The following is a 22870-nucleotide window of genomic DNA, read 5'->3' as shown; positions in this document are numbered from 1 at the left end:
GTGGTCTCTGTGGGTTCATGTGGTCTGTGGGTTCATGTGGTCTCTGTGGGTTCATGTGGTCTCTGTGGGTTCATGTGGTCTCTGTGGGTTCATGTGGTCTGTGGGTTCATGTGGTCTCTGTGGGTTCATGTGGTCTCTGTGGGTTCATGTGGTCTGTGGGTTCATGTGGTCTCTGTGGGTTCATGTGGTCTGTGGGTTCATGTGGTCTCTGGGTTCATGTAGTCTCTGGGTTCATGTGGTCTCTGTGGGTTCATGTGGTCTCTGTGGGTTCATGTGGTCTGTGGGTTCATGTGGTCTCTGGTCTCTGTGGGTTCATGTGGTCTCTGTGGGTTCATGTGGTCTCTGTGGGTTCATGTGGTCTCTGTGGGTTCATGTGGTCTCTGTGGGTTCATGTGGTCTCTGTGGGTTCATGTGGTCTCTGTGGGTTCATGTGGTCTCTGTGGGTTCATGTGGTCTGTGGGTTCATGTAGTCTCTGGGTTCATGTGGTCTCTGTGGGTTCATGTGGTCTCTGTGGGTTCATGTGGTCTGTGGGTTCATGTGGTCTGTGGGTTCATGTGTGGGTTCATGTGGTCTGTGGGTTCATGTGGTCTCTGTGGGTTCATGTGGTCTCTGTGGGTTCATGTGGTCTCTGTGGGTTCATGTGGTCTCTCTGGGTTCATGTGGTCTGTGGGTTCATGTGGTCTCTGTGGGTTCATGTGGTCTCTGTGGGTTCATGTGGTCTGTGGGTTCATGTGCTCTGTGGGTTCATGTGGTCTCTGGTCTCTGTGGGTTCATGTGGTCTCTGTGGGTTCATGTGGTCTCTGGTCTCTGTGGGGTCATGTGGTCTCTGGTCTCTGTGGGTTCATGTGGTCTCTGTGGGTTCCAGATCCAGGTCTGGTCTTCCAGGCCAGTTTAACCAGTGCTCAGGTGCTGTTGCCAGGCAACCAGGCGTCTCTGAGCAGCCTGCTGCTGGAGGGCCACAGCCTGTTGGCCCTGGCGGCCATCATGTTCGCCCCCGGAGGGATCAACCAGGTAACCACGGTGACCTCTGACCTCTGAGGAGGAACCACTCGGTGGGTCTGGACCGGTCCTCAGTGAGCGTCCTGTGTGCAGGTGGTGGTTCAGGGCGAGCGGCCGGGCCGGGCTGAGGGGACGGTAGACCCCCAGCTCCTGAAGATGGCGCTGGCCCCCCACCCCAAACTGAGGGCTGCCCTGTTCCCCTCCGGGCCCCGGGGAACCGGCCCATCCTCGGACGTCTCCGTCTACCACCTGCTGCAGGTACGCCGGCACACCTTCCAGTGAGAGGCCCCGCCCCCTCCCCCCCAGGTGCGCTTGTTGTCACACTACGTTGTGTTGCAGTCGCTCCACCCGCTGGACCCCACCCGGCTGTTCGGATGGCAGGCGGCAAACACCCTCAACTCCACCGGTGAGCTGTGATGAGGTGGTGACATCATGTGGTGACATCACGTGGTGACATCACGTGGTGACATCACGTGGTGACATCACGTGGTGACATCACGTGGTGACATCACGTGGTGACATCCTCTTCTAGTTTTCATTGTTTCATCTTTAGCTCTCGATCTTTAACTATATAATAAATGAGAGCATGAATCCAGACGGCCATCTCCTCCCCCTCAGAGACTTCTGAGCTGCCTCATTTCTCCAGCCCTCACCTGGTGGGCCGCTTCGCTCTGGTGGAGAACCTGGACTTCCTGTACTACCTCCGTCACGGCCGACCGTCCTTTGCGTTCGCCACGTTCCTCGTCCAGCAGCTGAGCGTCTGCAGCGACGTCCCACTGCTGTGAGTGTGAGCCGCTACACGCTACTACACGCTACTACACGCTACCACACGCTACCACACGCTACCACACGCTACCACACGCTACTACATGCTACATGCCACCTGCGGCACCACACGCCACGCTACTGCGCTACTACACGCTACTGCGCTACCACACGCTGCGCTACACGCTACTGCGCTACTACGTACTGCGCTACCGCTACCACCCATTACACGCTACCTGCGCTACCGCTACCACACGCTACAACACGCTACTACATGCTACTGCGCTACTGCGCTACTACCGCTGCCACCGCGCTGCGCTACTGCGCTACATGCTACTGCGCTGCTACACGCTGCTGCGCTGCTGCGCTACTGCGCTGCCACACGCTGCCACACGCTGCCTGCGCTACTGCGCTACTACCGCTCACGACCGCTCGACACGCTACGTGCGCTACCTGCGCTACACTGCGCTACACGCTATCACACGCTGCTACACGCTACTACACGCTACCACACGCTACTACACGCTACCACACGCTACTACACGCTACCACACGCTGCTACACGCTACTACACGCTACTACACGCTACCACATGCTGCTGCGCTACGCTACCTGCGCTACTACTGCTGCTGCGCTGCTGCGCTACTGCGCTACTACATGCTACCACATGCTACTACACGCTACTACACGCTACCACACGCTACTACAGCCACTACGCCTAACTATAAGTAACTAGAGCAAACGCGTGTGTGTGTTTGTGTGTGTGTGTGTGTTTCAGGCTGCAGCAGGTCTGGCAGCAGACGTACAGTTTGGCCCTCCAGAGTTTTAATGTCCCGTCTGTGACGTCAGCGTCCGTCTGCTTCTGTGAGCTGCTGGGGGTCAGTAGCCTCAAACTGAGGGTCGACGTCAGAGCCTCGAACGCCATCATGCAGCACTGGAGCCAGGACAACACACGGACACTACACACTCTGGGTACACACTACACACTCTGGGTACACACAACACATTACACACTCTGGGTACACAACACACGGACACTACACACTCTGGGTACACACTACACACTCTGGGTACACACAACACACTACACACTCTGGGTACACAACACACGGACACTACACACTCTGGGTACACAACACACGGACACTACACACTCTGGGTACACACAACACACGGACACTACACACTCTGGGTACACAACACACGGACACTACACACTCTGGGTACACACTACACACTCTGGGTACACACACACACGGACACTACACACTCTGGGTACACACAACACACGGACACTACACACTCTGGGTACACACAACACACTACACACTCTGGGTACACACTACACACTCTGGGTACACACACACACACACCTACACACTACACTCTGGGTACAACACACGGACACTACACACTCTGGGTACACACACACACACAAGGACACTACACACTCTGGGTACACAACACACGGACACTACACACTCTGGGTACACAACACACGGACACTACACACTCTGGGTACACACAACACACAACACACTCTGGGTACACACAACACACGGACACTACACACTCTGGGTACACACAACACACTACACACTCTGGGTACACACTACACACTCTGGGTACACACAACACACTCTGGGTACACACAACACACTACACACTCTGGGTACACAACACACGGACACAACACACTGGGTTACCACGGACTACACTCTGGGTACACACAACACACGGACACTACACACTCTGGGTACACACAACACACAGACACAACACACTCTGGGTACACACCACACACGGACACTACACCTGGGTATACACAACACACGGACACACACTCTGGGTACACACACACGGACACAACACACTCTGGGTACACACCACACACGGACACTACACACTGGGTCCACACAACACACAGACACACACTCTGGGTACACACACACAGACACTACACACTGGGTACACAACACACGGACACAACACACTCTGGGTACACACAACACACGGACACTACACACTCTGGGTACACACACACAGGTACACAACACGACACACACACACTCTGGGTACACACCACACGGACACTACACACTCTGGGTACACACAACACACAGACACTACACACTCTGGGTACACAACACACGGACACTACACACTCTGGGTACACACAACACACAGACACTACACACTGGGTACACACCACACACGGACACTACACACTCTGGGTACACACTACACACTCTGGGTACACACCACACACGGACACTACACACACTGGGTACACACAACACACGGACACTACACACTCTGGGTACACACAACACACAGACACTACACACACTGGGTACACACAACACACAGACACTACACACTCTGGGTACATACCACACACAACACACACACGTACCACACACTGGGTACACACAACACACAGACACTACACACACTGGGTACACACAACACACAGACACTACACACTCTGGGTACATACCACACACAACACACGGACACTACACACACTGGGTACACACAACACACAGACACTACACACTCTGGGTACACACAACACACGGACACTACACACACTGGGTACACACAACACACAGACACTACACACTCTGGGTACACACAACACACGGACACTACACACACTGGGTACACACAACACACGGACACTACACACTCTGGGTACACATCACACAGACACTACACACTCTGGGTACACACAACACACAGACACTACACACTCTGGGTACACACAACACACAGACACTACACACTGGGTACACACCACACACGGACACTACACACTGGGTACACACAACACACAGACACTACACACTCTGGGTACACACAACACACAGACACTACACACTCTGGGTACACATCACACAGACACTACACACTCTGGGTACACACACACACAGACACTACACACTCTGGGTACACACAACACACGGACACTACACACTCTGGGTACACACAACACACAGACACTACACACTCTGGGTACACACAACACACAGACACTACACACTCTGGGTACACACAACACACGGATACTACACACTCTGGCTACACACCACACACGGACACTACACACTCTGGGTACACACAACACACGGACACTACACACTCTGGGTACACACAACACACAGACACTACACACTCTGGGTACACACAACACACAGACACTACACACTCTGGGTACACACAACACACAGACACTACACACTCTGGGTACACATCACACAGACACTACACACTCTGGGTACACACAACACACAGACACTACACACTCTGGGTACACACACAGACACTACACACTGGTACATACACACGGACTACACTCTGGGTACACAACACACAGACACTACACACACTGGGTACACACAACACACGGACACTACACACTCTGGGTACACATCACACAGACACTACACACTCTGGGTACACACAACACACAGACACTACACACTCTGGGTACACACAACACACAGACACTACACACTCTGGGTACACACAACACACAGACACTACACACTCTGGGTACACATCACACAGACACTACACACTCTGGGTACACACAACACACAGACACTACACACTCTGGGTACACACAACACACAGACACTACACACTCTGGGTACACACAACACACAGACACTACACACACTGGGTACACACAACACACGGACACTACACACTCTGGGTACACATCACACAGACACTACACACTCTGGGTACACACAACACACAGACACTACACACTCTGGGTACACACAACACACGGATACTACACACTCTGGCTACACACCACACACAGACACTACACACTCTGGGTACACACAACACACAGACACTACACACTCTGGGTACACAACACACGGACACTACACACTCTGGGTACACACAACACACGGATACTACACACTCTGGCTACACACCACACACGGACACTACACACTCTGGGTACACACAACACGGATAGACACTACACTCTGGGTACACACAACACACGGACACTACACACTCTGGGTACACAACACACGGACACTACACACTCTGGGTACACACAACACACGGACACTACACACTCTGGGTACACACAACACACGGACACTACACACTCTGGGTACACACTACACACTCTGGGTACACACCACACGGATACTACACACTCTGGCTACACACCACACACGGACACTACACACTCTGGGTACACACAACACACGGACACTACACACTCTGGGTACACACCACACACGGATACTACACACTCTGGCTACACACCACACACGGACACTACACACTCTGGGTACACACCACACACGGACACTACACACTCTGGGTACACACAACACACGGACACTACACACTCTGGGTACACAACACACGGACACTACACACTCTGGGTACACAACACACGGACACTACACACTCTGGGTACACAACACACAGACACTACACACTCTGGGTACATACCACACACGGACACTACACACTCTGGGTACACACCACACACGGACACTACACACTCTGGGTACACAACACACGGACACTACACACTCTGGGTACACAACACACAGACACTACACACTCTGGGTACATACCACGGGACACACACTCTGGGTACACAACACACAGACACTACACACTCTGGGTACACACCACACACGGACACTACACACTCTGGGTACACAACACACAGACACTACACACTCTGGGTACACAACACACGGACACTACACACTCTGGGTACACAACACACGGACACTACACACTCTGGGTACACAACACACGGACACTACACACTGGGTCCACACAACACACGGACACTACACACTGGGTACACACAACACACGGACACTACACACTGGGTACACACAACACACGGACACTACACACTCTGGGTACACACAATGTCTTCACATTGTAAAGAGGCTCATTTGTGATTCTGAATTTAACTACACACAACATCTACACACTCTGAGTAAACAAACTGATTTTTGTCTTTTCAGTGTCTAAAGCTGAAAAGCTGGCAGAGGCGGAGCCTGGAGCAGCAGAAGAGCTGATTGGCTACCTGGAAGCTGCAGTGACGGACAGCCTGGAGCAAAAAGGCATCGGCAGGTAAAACCACAAGTCTGAAGGTCGGGGGGTTGATTGTTGTGATGGTCGCACATAGACGGCAACGTGTGTGTGTGTGTGTGTGTGTGTGTGTGTGTGTGTGTGTGTGTGTGTGTGTGTGTGTGTGTGTGTGTGTGTGTGTGTGTGTGTGTGTGTGTGTGTGTGTGTGTGTGTGTGTGTGTGTGTGTGTGTGTGTGTGTGTGTGTGTGTGTGTGTGCGCAGGTCGTCCTACGAGGCGGCTCAGGAGTGGGCGTTGCCTGTTCAGTTCTGTCAGCTCCACCGTCTGCAGCTCAGCTCTGTTTTTCCCGCCCGCTGCGCCGAGGACGGACAGTTCATCCACTTCCTGTTGTTCGTCCAGCTGCACAGCTTCCCGCCCCCGCAGGTGAACACACACACACCTGTAGAATGTCGTCACACGGAGCTTCTCATCGTCGAGCTCCTCTGACCACACTTGGATCTTCCTCCCAGGTGAGGTCGCTGGCGGCCCGGTTCGGCCCGACCCTGCGGGCCCACCTGAGTCTGGCCTTTCAGGACTTGCAGGCGAGCGGTCCGAGGGGGCGTCGCCCCGTGTCCCCGACCGGGACCCCGGAGCACCCCAGGGAGCTGTTCCAGGTCCTCCTGCAGAGCCAGGAGGAGGCGGAGCCCTGCAGGTACTTGCTGCAGGAGGCGCTGGTGCAACGCTGCCCGACGCTGGCTGTCATGGCCGCCTGCCAACAGGTAACACACACAGACCCCCCCCCCCCCCCGATGACGATACATGACGATGCTGCTCGGTGAGTTCTGGCTGAAGGTCAAAAGATACTTTCTCATCCCAGGGGGAGGAGCTTCTGCCGGGCCTCTGCGTGTGGTTGTTGACCTCCGTCGATGCCGCCGCCTCGGGGGAAGCCGCCGCCCACCTGGCCGACGCCCCCCAGCACCACGAGTGGACGCTGCACGACCTGTCGGTCATCTGGAGGACGCTGCTGGGGCGGGGCCACGTCAGGCCCCTCCTACGAGGCTTCGAGCTCTTCCAGCGGGTAAGAGGGTGAAGTCGTGCCGCGCGGCGTGCGGCACTGACGCTAAGGTGTGTCCCCGTGGCCCGCAGGACTGCCCCCTGGTTCTGGTGCTGAGGATGTTTGAGTTGTGCTGCGACTTCAGGAAATTCTCTGAGGCCAAAGAGAAGCTGCTGGACTTCCAGAGGACGCTGATCACCGTGAGTCGACACAATGTCATCATTTAGGACATGATGTCATCATTTAATACACGATGTCATCATTTAGTACACGATGTCATCATTGAGTACACGATGTCATCATTTAGTCCACGATGTCATCATTTACTACACGATGTCATCATTTAGTCCACGATGTCATCATTTAGTCCACGATGTCATCATTTACTTCACGATGTCATCATTTAGTCCATGATGTCATCATTTAGTACACAATGTCATCATTTAGTCCACGATGTCATCATTTAGTACACGATGTCGTCATTTACTACACAATGTCATCATTTAGTCCACGATGTCATCATTTACTACACGATGTCATCATTTAATCCACAATGTCATCATTTAGTCCACGATGTCATCATTTACGACACAATGTCATCATTTAGTCCACAATGTCATCATTTAGTCCACGATGTCATCATTTACGACACAATGTCATCATTTAGTCCACGATGTCATCATTTACGACACAATGTCATCATTTAGTCCACGATGTCATCATTTACTACACGATGTCATCATTTAGTCCACGATGTCATCATTTACTACACGATGTCATCATTTAGTCCACGATGTCATCATTTAGTCCACGATGTCATCATTTACTTCACGATGTCATCATTTAGTCATCATTTAGTACACAATCATCATTTAGTCCACGATGTCATCATTTAGTACACAATGTCATCATTTACTACACGATGTCATCATTTAGTCCACAATGTCATCATTTAGTCCACGATGTCATCATTTACTTCACGATGTCATCATTTAGTCATCATTTAGTCCATGATGTCATCATTTAGTCCACCATGTCATCATTTACTTCACGATGTCATCATTTAGTCATCATTTAGTCCACGATGTCATCATTTACAACACAATGTCATCATTTAGTCCACGATGGTCGTTTGGAGTCAAGTCGGTGCTTTAGGGGCGGGGCTACACGGCGTCCCTCCCGTTCACCGGTGGTCTCTTCTTCTCTCTTCTCCCTCACCGACCCAGCTGAGGAACGGCGGCGCGGCGCCCCCTGGTGGCCTCCCCCTGCAGTGGGTGGAGAGCCAGGCCTCCGTGCTGCTCCTCGCCATGCTGCGCCGCGCCTCCTCGCCGTACGACCGCCACCGGCTGCTGCAGCTGCTCGCCGGCGTGGACAAGCTGCTCAAGTCCAACGGTGAGCGACCAGCGGCCGTCAGCCGAGACCTCGGCCGCCGAGGTCACACGTTAATGTGTGTGTGTGTGTGGGTCTGTCTGTGTGTTGGTTTGTGTGTGTGTATGTCTGTGTGTCTGTGTGTGTGTGTGCGTCTCTGTGTCTGTGTGTTTCTCTGTGTGTGTGTGTGTGTGTGTCTTTGTGTGTGTGTGTGTTTGTGTATGCTTGTGCGTGTGTGTGTCTATGTATGTATGTGTGTGTGTGTGTGTGTGTGCGTGTGCAGGTCCAGACTTCAGGAAGCTCAGTCAGCTCAGCCAGCTGCTGCAGGGGTCAGAGGTCAGCCTGTCCCCCCGGCTGCTGGAGTGCAGTTCTCCCTCCGTCCAGCAGGAGGAGTTCCAGGCCGCGGTGGACGCTCTGCAGGCCGGGGGGCGCTACGGCCAGGCCCGGCGGGTCGCCCTGCTGGCCGGCCTGCCCGTCCAGCGCCTGCTGCTCAGCCAGGTCTGGATAAACACGACGGTCCTTGAACGCATCGTGTGTGACGAACAAAAAGAGCAGCCCAAAAATATTTGATATATATAATATTATGGTTATCTGGTTCTAGTCCTGGTGGTTCTGGTTCTCTGGTTCTAGTTCTGGTTCTCTGGTTCTAGTCCTCTGGTTCTAGTCCCGGTGGTTCTGGTTCTCTGGTTCTAGTCCTCTGGTTCTAGTCCCGGTGGTTCTAGTCCTCTGGTTCTAGTCCTGGTGGTTCTGGTTCTCTGGTTCTAGTCCTCTGGTTCTAGTCCTGGTGGTTCTAGTCCTCTGGTTCTAGTCCCGGTGGTTCTGGTTCTCTGGTTCTAGTCCTGGTGGTTCTAGTCCTCTGGTTCTAGTCCTGGTGGTTCTAGTCCCGGTGGTTCTGGTTCTCTGGTTCTAGTCCCGGTGGTTCTGGTTCTCTGGTTCTAGTCCCGGTGATTCTGGTTCTCGAGGGTTAATCAGTTTCTCCTCTCCCTCCGTCAGCTGCACCAGGAAGCGACCTCCCAGAGGTCCAAGCGCCAGTGGCGCCGGCTGGAGACCCGGGTCGGCCTGTGGCGCCGATGTCACGAGCGGCTGCGGGCCGAGGGCGCCGACCCGGAGTCGGCCTCCCGGTTCTTCCTGTCTCAGGCCGAGCCGCCGGAGGCCGGGTCCGATCTGCTGGCGGTGCAGGAGCGCTGCCTGCTGCTCTGCCTCGCCGCTCGCTGGCTGTCGCTGCTCCGCCCGCCGCCCGCCGCCCGGCTGCGGCGCCTGGAGGAGGAGCTGTGGGCCGGCCGGGCGCGGCGCCACGTCCTCGCCGCCGCCGTGGAGGAGCAGAGCGTCTTCAGCCCGCCGCCGCCCGGCGCCACGCCGGAGACCGACCCGTACGCCGCGCTCATGAAGGAGTTCTCCTTCTCCGACGTGTCGGGCCTGAACACCGACAGCTGCCTCCGGCTGGAGGGGCTCCCCGGGCCCGGCGAGGACCGGGAGGAGCCCGGCACCGCCCCCCCGCTGAGCCCCGAGGAGAGGAGCGCTCTGGCCGCTCTGGTCGGTCAGCTGCTAGAAGAAGGCAGCGTCCACGAAGCCAGCCGGGTCTGCCGCTACTTCTCCCTGTACCACCGGGACGTGTGGCTGGTGCTGCGCTGCAGGGGCGTGGCCTCCGGAGAGCTGGAGCCGGAGCCTCTGGAGGAGGAGGAGGGTCTGCCGAGGAAGAGCATGACCAGCTGTAAGCTCCCTGACCGTCAGTATCCTACAGGACCTCCTATAAGACCTCTTGTAGCTTCACCATGGCCCGTGACCTCCTCTCTCTCCTCCAGCTCCCTCCATGAGCAGCCTCCTCTCCTTCGTCATGCTTCCCCTCCCTGAAGACGAGGTCGCCGGCCTCCTCCAGAAGCTGGTGGATCAGTGTCGGCACGGCAAGAACTACTGCAGACAGGTCCTGGGCCTGTACCAGCTCTCCAAGGTACCGGACCCCCAGACCCGAGTCCCTCCTCACAGCCTCTAAACCCCCTCCTCCTCCTCCTCCTCCTCAGGAGCTGCAGTGCTCCTTCCTCCAGATGTGCCGGGAGGAGCCGCGCTCGGCGCTGGAGAAGCTGCTGCTGTCGGAGCAGCCGGAGCGCTTCAGGAAGGCCCGGGCCTTCGTCCGGGCTCAGGGGCTCGGCGCCGACGCCGTGGCCCAGCTGGTGGCCGGCGCCGTGGTCCGGGCGCTGCTGGCCGGCTCCGCCCACGAGCTGCAGCCCGGTGAGTCCGGTGGTCCGATGGAGAACACGAGGTCATAGAGCGGCCTCTAGTGGCCGGGGCCGGGACTGCACTTCATCCTGCTGCGGTGGAGGCAGGAGGAAGTGTAGTAAACAATGTGTGTGTCTGTCTGTGTGTGTGTGTGTGTGTGTGTGTCTCTCTGTCTCTGTGTGTGTGTGTGTCTCTCTGTGTGTGTGTGTGTGTCTCTCTCTGTGTGTGTGTGTGTGTGTGTGTGTGTGTAGAGAGGCAGGTGTTCCGGCCCTCTGAGGGTCGTGACTCTCTGGTCCAACTCGTCAAACTGTGTGACGACCCGAACCTGGTGGGAGTCAAACTGCTGGAGCACCTCAACGGCGTTCACCTGAGAGACCTGAGCTGCAGTATGTATACACACACACACACACACACACACACACACACACCTCTCACCTCCTGCCCCCCCCCCCCCCACCCCCCTGTAGTCGTGGAGCTGCTGGTCGTGGCTCACGACTGCTTCAGCCTCACCTGTAACATGGAGGGCATCGTCAGGGTGCTGCAGGCCGCACGCCACCTGAGCCACGCCTACCTGGCCCCGGGGGAGCACTACGGCCTGTTGGTAAGCCCCGCCCACAAACACCCCGGACACACCTTAATGTTCAAATGTGTTAGAAAGACATCAATACGTGTGTGTGTGTGTGTGCGTGCAGGTGCGCCTCCTGACGGGCGTGGGCAGGTACAACGAGATGACCTACGTGTTTGACCTTCTGCATCAGAACCATCGATTTGAGATGCTGCTGAGGAAGAAGATGGATATAGACAGAGGACAGGTACACACACACACACACATAGAGGACAGGTACACACACACACACACACACATAGAGGACAGGTACACACACACTCACACGTAGAGGACAGGTACACACACACTCACATGGAGGACAGGTACACACACACTCACATAGAGGACAGGTACACACACACACACACGTAGAGGACAGGTACACACACACACACACGTAGAGGACAGGTACACACACACACACACACACATAGAGGACAGGTACACACACACACACACATAGAGGACAGGTACACACACACACATAGAGGACAGGTACACACACACACACATAGAGGACAGGTACACACACACACACACATAGAGGACAGGTACACACACACAAAGAGGAGAGGTACACACACACACATGGGGAGGACAGGTGTACACACACACACACATAGAGGACAGGTACACACACACACACGTAGAGGACAGGTACACACACACACACACATAGAGGACAGGTACACACACACACACATAGAGGACAGGTACACACACACACACATAGAGGACAGGTACACACACACACACACATAGAGGACAGGTACACACACACACACACATAGAGGACAGGTACACACACACACACACACACACACATAGAGGACAGGTACACACACACACACATAGAGGACAGGTACACACACACACATAGAGGACAGGTACACACACACACATAGAGGACAGGTACACACTCACACGTAGAGGACAGGTACACACACACATAGAGGACAGGTACACACACACACATAGAGGACAGGTACACACACACACACACATAGAGGACAGGTACACACACACTCACATGGAGGACAGGTACACACACACACACATAGAGGACAGGTACACACACACACATAGAGGACAGGTACACACACACACACTCACATGGAGGACAGGTACACACACACTCACATGGAGGACAGGTACACACACACACACACATAGAGGACAGGTACACACACACACACATAGAGGACAGGTACACACACACACACTCACATGGAGGACAGGTACACACACACACATAGAGGACAGGTACACACACACTCACATGGAGGACAGGTACACACACACACACACACATAGAGGACAGGTACACACACACACACATAGAGGACAGGTACACACACACTCACATAGAGGACAGGTACACACACACTCACATGGAGGACAGGTACACACACACACATGGAGGACAGGTACACACACACACACACATAGACAGGTACACACACACACACATAGAGGACAGGTACACACACACATAGAGGACAGGTACACACACACACACACATAGAGGACAGGTACACACACACACATAGAGGACAGGTACACACACACATGAGGACAGGTACACACACACATGGGACAGGTACACACACACTCACATAGAGGACAGGTACACACACACTCACATGGAGGACAGGTACACACACACACACATAGAGGACAGGTACACACACACACATAGAGGACAGGTACACACACACACACATAGAGGACAGGTACACACACACACACACATAGAGGACAGGTACACACACACACACACACACATAGAGGACAGGTACACACACACACACACACATAGAGGACAGGTACACACACACACACATAGAGGACAGGTACACACACACACACACACACACACAGAGGACAGGTACACACACACATAGAGGACAGGTACACACACACACATAGAGGACAGGTACACACACACACACACACATAGAGGACAGGTACACACACACACACACACATAGAGGACAGGTACACACACACATAGAGGACAGGTACACACACACACACATAGAGGACAGGTACACACACACACACATAGAGGACAGGTACACACACACACACACAGAGGACAGGTACACACACACACACACGTAGAGGACAGGTACACACACACACACACACATAGAGGACAGGTACACACACACACATAGAGGACAGGTACACACACACACACACATAGAGGACGGGTACACACACACACATAGAGGACAGGTACACACACATAGAGGACGGGTACACACAAACACACAAAGAGGACAGTTACACACACACACACATAGAGGACAGGTACACACACACAGAGGACAGGTACACACACATATAGGACAGGTACACACACACACACATAGAGGACGGGTACACACACATATAGGACAGGTACACACACATATAGGACAGGTACACACACACACACATAGAGGACGGGTACACACACACACACACATATAGGACAGGCACACACACACACACATATAGGACAGGTACACACACACACATAGAGGACAGGTACACACACACACATAGAAGACAGGCACACACACATAGAAGACAGGCACACACACATAGAGGACAGGTACACACACACATAGAGGAGAGGTACACACACACACACATAGAAGACAGGCACACACACATAGAGGACAGGTACACACACATACGCACACACACACACACATAGAGGACAGGTACACACACACACAGTAACCTGGTCCCTGTGGGGGTCTAGACCTCCAGTCTGAAGACCGCCCTGCTGGACTACCTGCGCCGCTGCCTGCCGGCTGACAGTGAGAAGCACAACATGGTGGCGCTGTGCTTCAGCATGAGGAGAGAGATCGGAGAGAACCACGAGATGGCAGCGCGCACGCAGCTGAAGATCATCGAGTCGCAGCCCTGGGGTAACGTTACGGATATATATATATGCTATATATATAACTATACATACATATATATATAACTATACATACATATATATAGTTATATACTATATATATAACTATACATACATATATATATAGTTATATATACTATATATATAACTATACATGCATATATATAGTTATATACTATATATATAACTATACATACATATATATATATGTGTGTATATATATATAGAATAATATATAATATATAGTTGTATATCATATAGTTATATACATATATATATATGTATATATATAAAGTTATATATCATATAGTTATATACATATATATATATGTATATATATATAGTTATATCATATAGTTATATATGTGTGTGTACTTATACCTGTATGTATGTATATTATGTGTACATGTGTGTATTCTCAGTGGTGACTCCTGATCTGAAGAGCTCTCTGGTCAAAGTGTTGGGTCTGCTGAGAGACGCAGCAGAGAGCTACTCCAAGGTACCTGAACGCCTCGTAGCCTTGACCTTTGACCTTTATCTTATGACCTTTGACTTTTAGCAGTCGCCCAAAACAACACTCTGTGTGTGTGTGTCTCTATCTCTCTATGTGTGTGTGTCTCTATCTCTCTGTGTGTGTGTGTCTCTCTCTCTCTCTGTGTGTGTGTGTGTGTGTGTGTGTGTGTAGGACTCGTGTGTGCGTCAGGCCACTCGCTGTGTGAGCTCTGCTAAGCTCGTCTGTCTCCAGCTTCACTTCCTGAATTCCGGCTCTGAGCTGCGTGTCGTCCACCTGAGAGCCGCCGAGCTGCTGGAGGCCGTCACGGCGTTACCACGGTGCTACCAGGTACATCCCATAATACTACCATCTACCAGGTACATCCCATAATACTACCGTCTACCAGGTACATCCCATAATACTACCATCTACCAGGTACATCCCATAATACTACCATCTACCAGGTACATCCCATAATACTACCGTCTACCAGGTACATCCCATAATACTACCATCTACCAGGTACATCCCATAATACCACCATCTACCAGGTACATCCCATAATACTACCATCTACCAGGTACATCCCATAATACCACCATCTACCAGGTACATCCCATAATACTACCATCTACCAGGTACATCCCATAATACTACCGTCTACCAGGTACATCCCATAATACCACCATCTACCAGGTACATCCCATAATACTACCATCTACCAGGTACATCCCATAATACTACCATCTACCAGGTACATCCCATAATACTACCATCTACCAGGTACATCCCATAATACCTCCGTCTACCAGGTACATCCCATAATACTACCATCTACCAGGTACATCCCATAATACCACCATCTACCAGGTACATCCCATAATACCACCATCTACCAGGTACATCCCATAATACTACCATCTACCAGGTACATCCCATAATACCACCATCTACCAGGTACATCCCATAATACCACCATCTACCAGGTACATCCCATAATACCACCATCTACCAGGTACATCCCATAATACTACCATCTACCAGGTACATCCCATAATACCACCATCTACCAGGTACATCCCATAATACCACCATCTACCAGGTACATCCCATAATACTACCATCTACCAGGTACATCCCATAATACCACCATCTACCAGGTACATCCCATAATACCACCATCTACCAGGTACATCCCATAATACTACCATCTACCAGGTACATCCCATAATACCACCATCTACCAGGTACATCCCATAATACTACCATCTACCAGGTACATCCCATAATACTACCATCTACCAGGTACATCCCATAATACCACCACGGTGCTACCAGGTACATCCCATAATACTACCAGGTGCCCCTGTTGTTGTTGCTGATGTTGTTGTTGTTGCTTCAGGCTGGACCCCTCCCCTCCCAGCAGCGTCTCCGTCAACGTGAAGCGGCTGCTGCCTCACTGTGAGGACGTGTGCAGCCGGTACCGCCTGGCCTACCAGCAGAACCTCTACGACGTCACCAAGGCGCTGCTGCAGGACGCCAAGACCTCCGGGTACCTGAGCGACCGGCTGGCCTGCTGACCGGCGACCTGACCGGCGACCTGACCGGCTCGCTACCTGACCGGCGACCTGACCGGCGACCTGACCGGCGACCTGACCGGCGACCTGACCGGCTACCTGACCGGCCCGCTACCTGACCGGCCCGCTACCTGACCGGCCCGCTACCTGACCGGCGACCTGACCGGCGACCTGACCGGCTACCTGACCGGCTCGCTACCTGACCGACCGGCTACCTGACCGGCTCGCTACCTGACCGGCTACCTGACCGGCCCGCTACCTGACCGACCGGCTACCTGACCGGCTACCCGACCGGCTACCTGACCGACCGACCGGCTACCTGACCGGCTCGCTACCTGACCGGCTACCTGACCGGCCCGCTACCTGACCGGCCGGCTACCTGACCGGCTCGCTACCTGACCGGCTACCTGACCGGCCCGCTACCTGACCGGCCCGCTACCTGACCGGCTCGCTACCTGACCGGCCGGCTACCTGACCGGCTCGCTACCTGACCGACCGGCTACCTGACCGACCGGCTCCCTGAAGTACACCTATTTATATAAAAAGTAAATTTTCTAAATCTGTGAATAAAAGTTCTTAAGAAAAAACTAAATATTATGTATTTATTTTGTACTCATAAATGACGAGACGATTTTAATCTCTACATCCTCAAGTATTAGTTTATAATGATTTATATAAATATATCTAATACATAATATATTAGTTTATAATGACGTATTAATTATATGACACTGCAGTTCTCTGATCCTCCACTAGAGGGCGGTGCACGCTCAGAGCTAGCGCTCTTTCCTTCACCCCTTCAAAATAAAAGCACCATAGAGCAATATGTTGTATTGAGGCTAATAAAAAAAACTAAGAGACCAATAAGACGAATAAATAATGACTTCATAATAATAAATATATATTTTATTAATAGAGCAGAAAAAGAACCGGAAGGCCTCGACCCAGATGAAGAGGTACCAATGCCCTGATGGATTCTGGGTAATGTAGTCTTCTTCCTTTGCTCAGCGCCCAGTCTCACCTGCTGGTGGAGGACGGGTACTGCAGCTCTCAGCACCACGTGCACATTTAAGACCTTTTAACTGCAGTAAACAACTAATCTATGGAAGTTAATAATCAATACATTATCATATACTACTTGTTTTTTTCAATTTAAAAGCTGTATTTTGTTGCGTTGGACAAAAAAATTTAAATGGAAAAGAAATCGACGAACCAAATAAAATATCACTAAAATAATACAAAAAGCTATTGATCTGGTGAACTGATAACGAAAGAACATTAATTATAGAACGTTCGTAACGAGTCAGACAGTCGTTTCCTCTCCTCTGATGGGTGTTTGAGGTCAAAGGTCAACTTGTTTATTTTGAAGGCCAAACGGCCTCAGATATGAATGAAGCAGTCTTTAATGTGAACATGTTGTGACCTCAGTGATGAACTCTGTCAATCATTTAAACTTTAATCAACTTAAACGTTTCCTTGAACTCTTAAAACGTCTCTGGAGGCTTTAAAGTGCGTTTAGGTGGAATATTCAGGTTCATGCCGAGCTGCTGGACCCCCCTCTGGTGCAGGTCTACGGTCTAGCTACCGGACCCCCCCTCTGGTGCAGGTCTACGGTCTAGCTACCGGACCCCCCCTCTGGTGCAGGTCTACGGTCTAGCTGCTGGACCCCCCCTCTGGTGCAGGTCTACGGTCTAGCTACCGGACCCCCCTCTGGTGCAGGTCTACGGACTAGCTGCTGGACCCCCCCTCTGGTGCAGGTCTACGGTCTAGCGGGCCCCCCTCAGCAGCTGCTGCAGCACGCTGGTCCTCCTCAGGGCTCTGAGGTCACTGACGTCCTCTGAGATCACCGGCACGCTGTCGTCGTCTGATTCGCCGCCGGAGAGCGAACACAAGAGGGCGTCGTTCTCATAGGTCGGGAAGTAGTACCTGAGAGAGAGGAGTTATTATTAATATTATTAACTAATAATATTATTAATTATAATAATATTAATTATACAATTATTAATAAAAATATTAATCATTACAATGATAATAATGTAACATTATCATTATTATTATTATTAATAATAATGCTAATAATATTAATAATTATAATAATATTTTTATCATTTTTGATAATATTATTTTTAACTAAGGCCGATAATTCTAATAACAATAATAATTCTAATAATGATAATAATCATTATTATTATAAATAATAATATTAATGCAAATAATAATATTAATGAAAATAATAATATTAATAATCATTATATTATTAGCTTTATATTAATAATAATATTATCATCCTTAATAAGAATGATAATATGAATTATTAGAATCATATAAATAATAATAGCACTAATAATAATAACAGCGCTCACTGAGGCTGGTTCCAGGTGGCGGCGTCCGGCAGCGTCATCACGTGACCTTTGACCTGCAGGTGGTCCAGGACCTCGGCTCTGGACTCAAACCGCTCCTGGCAGCCGTAGCAGCGCCGCTGGTACAGCTCACGCCGGATGTAGTTCACCAGCTTCACCTGCTGGTAGAAGTGGAGGTCTGGGGGAGGGGGGTCAGAGGTCATGATGATGATGATGAAGGTGAACTGTGTTCTACTCACTGAGCTCCGTCCTCAGGCGATGGAGGTCAAAGCCGTGAGCTTCCTTCATGTGCGAGTAGATCTGCTCCATCGTCTCTGATTGGTCGTCACAGAAGAGACACACGGAGCACACCGGGCGAGCTCGCCAGTCCGACCAATCACTGCGGAGCGGAGGCGGGGCTTAGTGTCACAAACAGGAAACGGGAACCGGGAAACTCTCTACTCACTCCTCCCCCTCGTCCTCCAGCAGCTCTCGGTCGTCCTCACTCTGCACCTCCTCCCAGCTCTTCCCCAGCTCCTGGAGGAGGAGAAGGTGTGAGGATGTCATAAAGTGTTGTTGTTGTTGTTGTTGTGGCCGACTCACCAGGTAGTTGATGACGTAGAAGCGGTCGTACAGTGTGTTGCTGGCGTTGATGCGGCGGTGGGCCTTCTTCCTCATGTGGTCCTTCAGCGTGGTCTTGTCCCTGAAGGTCTTCTCACAGTACAGACACTGCAGGCTGAGGGGGGACCGAGTTAGACCTTCAGGGACCCTTTGACCTCCTGAAACCCTGACCTCTTCACCCCCTGACCTCCTCCCCCTCTGACCTCTTCACCCTCACCCCCTGACCTCCTCCTCCCCCCTGACCTCCTCACCCCCTGACCTCCTCACCCCCTGACCTCCTCACCCTCTGACCTCTTCACCCTCTGACCTCCTCACCCCCTGACCTCTTCACCCTCTGACCTCCTCACCCCCTGACCTCCTCCCCCCTGACCTCTTCACCCTCTGACCTCCTCACCCCCTGACCTCCTCCCCCCTGACCTCTTCACCCTCTGACCTCTTCACCCCCTGACCTCCTCACCCCCTGACCTCCTCACCCTCTGACCTCCTCCGTCCTGACCTCCTCACCCCTGACCTCCTCCCCCTCTGACCTCTTCACCCTCACCCCCTGACCTCCTCCTCCCCCCTGACCTCTTCACCCTCTGACCTCCTCACCCCTGACCTCTTCACCCCTGACCTCCCCCTGACCTCCTCCCCTCTGACCTGTTCACCCTCTGACCTCCTCACCCCGACCTCTTCACCCTCTGACCTCCTCACCCCCTGACCTCCTCCCCCCTGACCTCTTCACCCTCTGACCTCCTCACCCCCTGACCTCCTCCCCCCTGACCTCTTCACCCTCTGACCTCTTCACCCCCTGACCTCCTCACCCTCTGACCTCCTCCCCCCTGACCTCCTCACCCCCTGACCTCCTCCCCCTCTGACCTCTTCACCCTCACCCCCTGACCTCCTCACCCTTTGACCTCCTCCCCTCTGACCTCCTCACCCCCTGACCTCTGACCTCCTCACCCTCTGACCTCCTCACCCCCTGACCTCTGACCCCCTGACCTCCTCACCCTCTGACCCCTGACCTCTGACCCCCTGACCTGTCCATCTTGGCCTGCAGCGTGTCCAGGAGCTGTTGGCAGTAGACGATGTTGTCCGGCAGCCCGATGCTGAAGGAGTGCTCTCTGGCCATGTGGTTCAGCAGCGCCGCCCTGTGGAGCCACAGGTTAGTCTCCAGGGGGAACCAGGACCTGAACCAGGACCTGAAGCAGGACCTGAACCAGGACCTGAAGCAGGACCTGAACCAGGACCTGAAGCAGGACCTGAACCAGACCTGAACCAGGACCTGAAGCAGGACCTGAACCAGGACCTGAAGCAGGACCTGAAGCAGGACCTGAACCAGACCTGAACCAGGACCTGAAGCAGGACCTGAACCAGGACCTGAACCAGACCTGAACCAGGACCTGAAGCAGGACCTGAACCGTTACCTGTTCCCACTGAACTCCTCGCTGCAGAACATGCAGAGGCGGTGGAAGCTGCTGTCGTCTCTCTCCTGCTGCTGCTGCTCCAGCACCTCCTCCTGAGGCACAACAACAACACTGTCAGAGAGGCACCACAGAAGAACAACAACACCGTCAGAGAGGCACCATAGAAGAACAACAACACCGTCAGAGAGGCACCACAGAAGAAGAAGCAGGTCCCTCAGGATCAGCCTCACCAGTCTGTTCTGCTGCAGCTTCTCTCGGAGGACTCGGTCCTCTGGGAGGAGATCACACAACAGGAAGTAGTTCTCCTGCTTCTCTGGAGACAGAGACCCTTTATATATATATATATATAAATCAGGTAATTGTGATTTCTACTTCATTGTATTGATACAAAAATCATTTTAAAGATCCAAGATGATGAAGATGAATGGAGCTCACCGATTGGTCCGCTGCAGTTGGTCTTGATGACGCTGCAGAAGTCTGTGAGCGGCTGCTGCAGGAAACGACTCCTCCAGTAGAGCAGGTACCTGAGGGGTAAAGATGTATATATATATGTATATATGCACAGTCATGTTTATATTAATGTTGTTATTATTACTCTATTATTGTTATTATTACACACATATCTACTGATATTAATGCTTTTAATTATTTTAAATGTAAAGTAATAAGTACTTTGGGAGGTCAGCAACCAGCTTGACGTCGGCGATGACCAGCTGGTGGTCCAGCAGCAGGTGTTTGAGGAGCTGGTCCTTCTGCTCCAGGGGGACGGACCGGGGGCAGAACAGGCAGAGCAGCAGGGGGTCCAGGGGGTCGCCCAGAGCACTGGGGGGGTCAGGGGGGGCATCTGGGAAACACAGAGGCTCCAGGATGCTGTCCTCACCTGAGAGGGGGGGGGGCGGGACGACGACAGCATTACACATATATGAATGAATGAGAGAGAGAGAGACACGTTTATATACTTTACATACTGGGTACTGTAAACTATATTAATATTAAAGTGCAATGAAAAGTAACAGATTCGTAGCTTAAATAAACGTGCTGCTGGTTAGCCTGTTAGCTTAGCCTGTTAGTTTCATGCTAGTCCGCTTCTTTAAGAGCCAAAGAGCGATTAATGTTTCAGAGTTTTTGTCTCAGTTTCATCTCCGAGTGAAGCATCGCTTCATAACGAAGGGCAGTTTCTTGAAATGATCACATGTAACGTTTTAAACCACGAACAACAACTCACCGTCTCGACTCCGGTGAGAGGCGGCCATCTTTAATGTCACGTGGTCAAAACAGCACACGACCGACCAATCAGAGGCTGGAAAATGTACGTGTGCTGCGTTCATGGTCTTCATGTAAAAACAGCGCGATGCATTTAAGTGTTTTAGAAACATCTCGAAACTCACGAGCTTTCGATTGAATTGAGAAAATCCGTCTGAAACGGAAACGTTTA

The 22870-nt window shown here is 52.2% G+C and overlaps 2 protein-coding genes across 3 annotated transcripts in view; one reads left to right on the top strand and one right to left on the bottom strand.

The window, feature by feature from the left end:
• spg11 (SPG11 vesicle trafficking associated, spatacsin) overlaps positions 1 to 16372 on the top strand; it is a 33981-nt gene extending 17609 nt beyond the window's left edge. The window contains exons 19-39 of one of the 2 annotated variants that reach the window (XM_056416697.1): positions 867 to 1012; positions 1094 to 1258; positions 1340 to 1406; positions 1619 to 1781; positions 2544 to 2737; positions 6796 to 6904; positions 7124 to 7283; positions 7370 to 7618; positions 7717 to 7917; positions 7986 to 8093; positions 9120 to 9285; positions 9545 to 9759; positions 10255 to 10987; positions 11064 to 11209; positions 11280 to 11487; positions 11727 to 11861; positions 11943 to 12076; positions 12168 to 12287; positions 14838 to 15006; positions 15422 to 15498; positions 15685 to 16372. In XM_056416697.1, the coding sequence (XP_056272672.1) occupies positions 867 to 1012; positions 1094 to 1258; positions 1340 to 1406; positions 1619 to 1781; positions 2544 to 2737; positions 6796 to 6904; positions 7124 to 7283; positions 7370 to 7618; positions 7717 to 7917; positions 7986 to 8093; positions 9120 to 9285; positions 9545 to 9759; positions 10255 to 10987; positions 11064 to 11209; positions 11280 to 11487; positions 11727 to 11861; positions 11943 to 12076; positions 12168 to 12287; positions 14838 to 15006; positions 15422 to 15498; positions 15685 to 15882 (3863 nt within the window). In that variant the 3' untranslated portion in view covers positions 15883 to 16372. The remainder of the gene's footprint in view (positions 1 to 866; positions 1013 to 1093; positions 1259 to 1339; positions 1407 to 1618; positions 1782 to 2543; positions 2738 to 6795; positions 6905 to 7123; positions 7284 to 7369; positions 7619 to 7716; positions 7918 to 7985; positions 8094 to 9119; positions 9286 to 9544; positions 9760 to 10254; positions 10988 to 11063; positions 11210 to 11279; positions 11488 to 11726; positions 11862 to 11942; positions 12077 to 12167; positions 12288 to 14837; positions 15007 to 15421; positions 15499 to 15684) is intronic. The other variant, XM_056416696.1, reaches the window with a different exon arrangement.
• Positions 16373 to 18835: 2463 nt separating this feature from the next.
• Positions 18836 to 22708, bottom strand: znf277 (zinc finger protein 277). Its single transcript, XM_056416157.1, has 11 exons — positions 22661 to 22708; positions 22108 to 22315; positions 21871 to 21959; positions 21666 to 21748; positions 21436 to 21527; positions 21049 to 21159; positions 20012 to 20144; positions 19875 to 19945; positions 19669 to 19808; positions 19433 to 19607; positions 18836 to 18995 (listed from the first exon to the last, which is right to left on the bottom strand). Exons 1-11 carry the CDS (start codon positions 22686 to 22688, stop codon positions 18836 to 18838), a joined length of 1290 nt encoding a protein of 429 aa, XP_056272132.1. The 5' UTR covers positions 22689 to 22708.
• Between the last annotated feature and the right edge of the window lie 162 nt (positions 22709 to 22870).

This window comes from Pseudoliparis swirei, chromosome 6, assembly GCF_029220125.1.
Source record: "Pseudoliparis swirei isolate HS2019 ecotype Mariana Trench chromosome 6, NWPU_hadal_v1, whole genome shotgun sequence".
Classification (NCBI taxonomy): Eukaryota; Metazoa; Chordata; class Actinopteri; order Perciformes; family Liparidae; genus Pseudoliparis; species Pseudoliparis swirei.
Note: the sequence above shows the minus strand (reverse complement) of the source record. Positions and strands in the feature narration are given on the sequence as shown.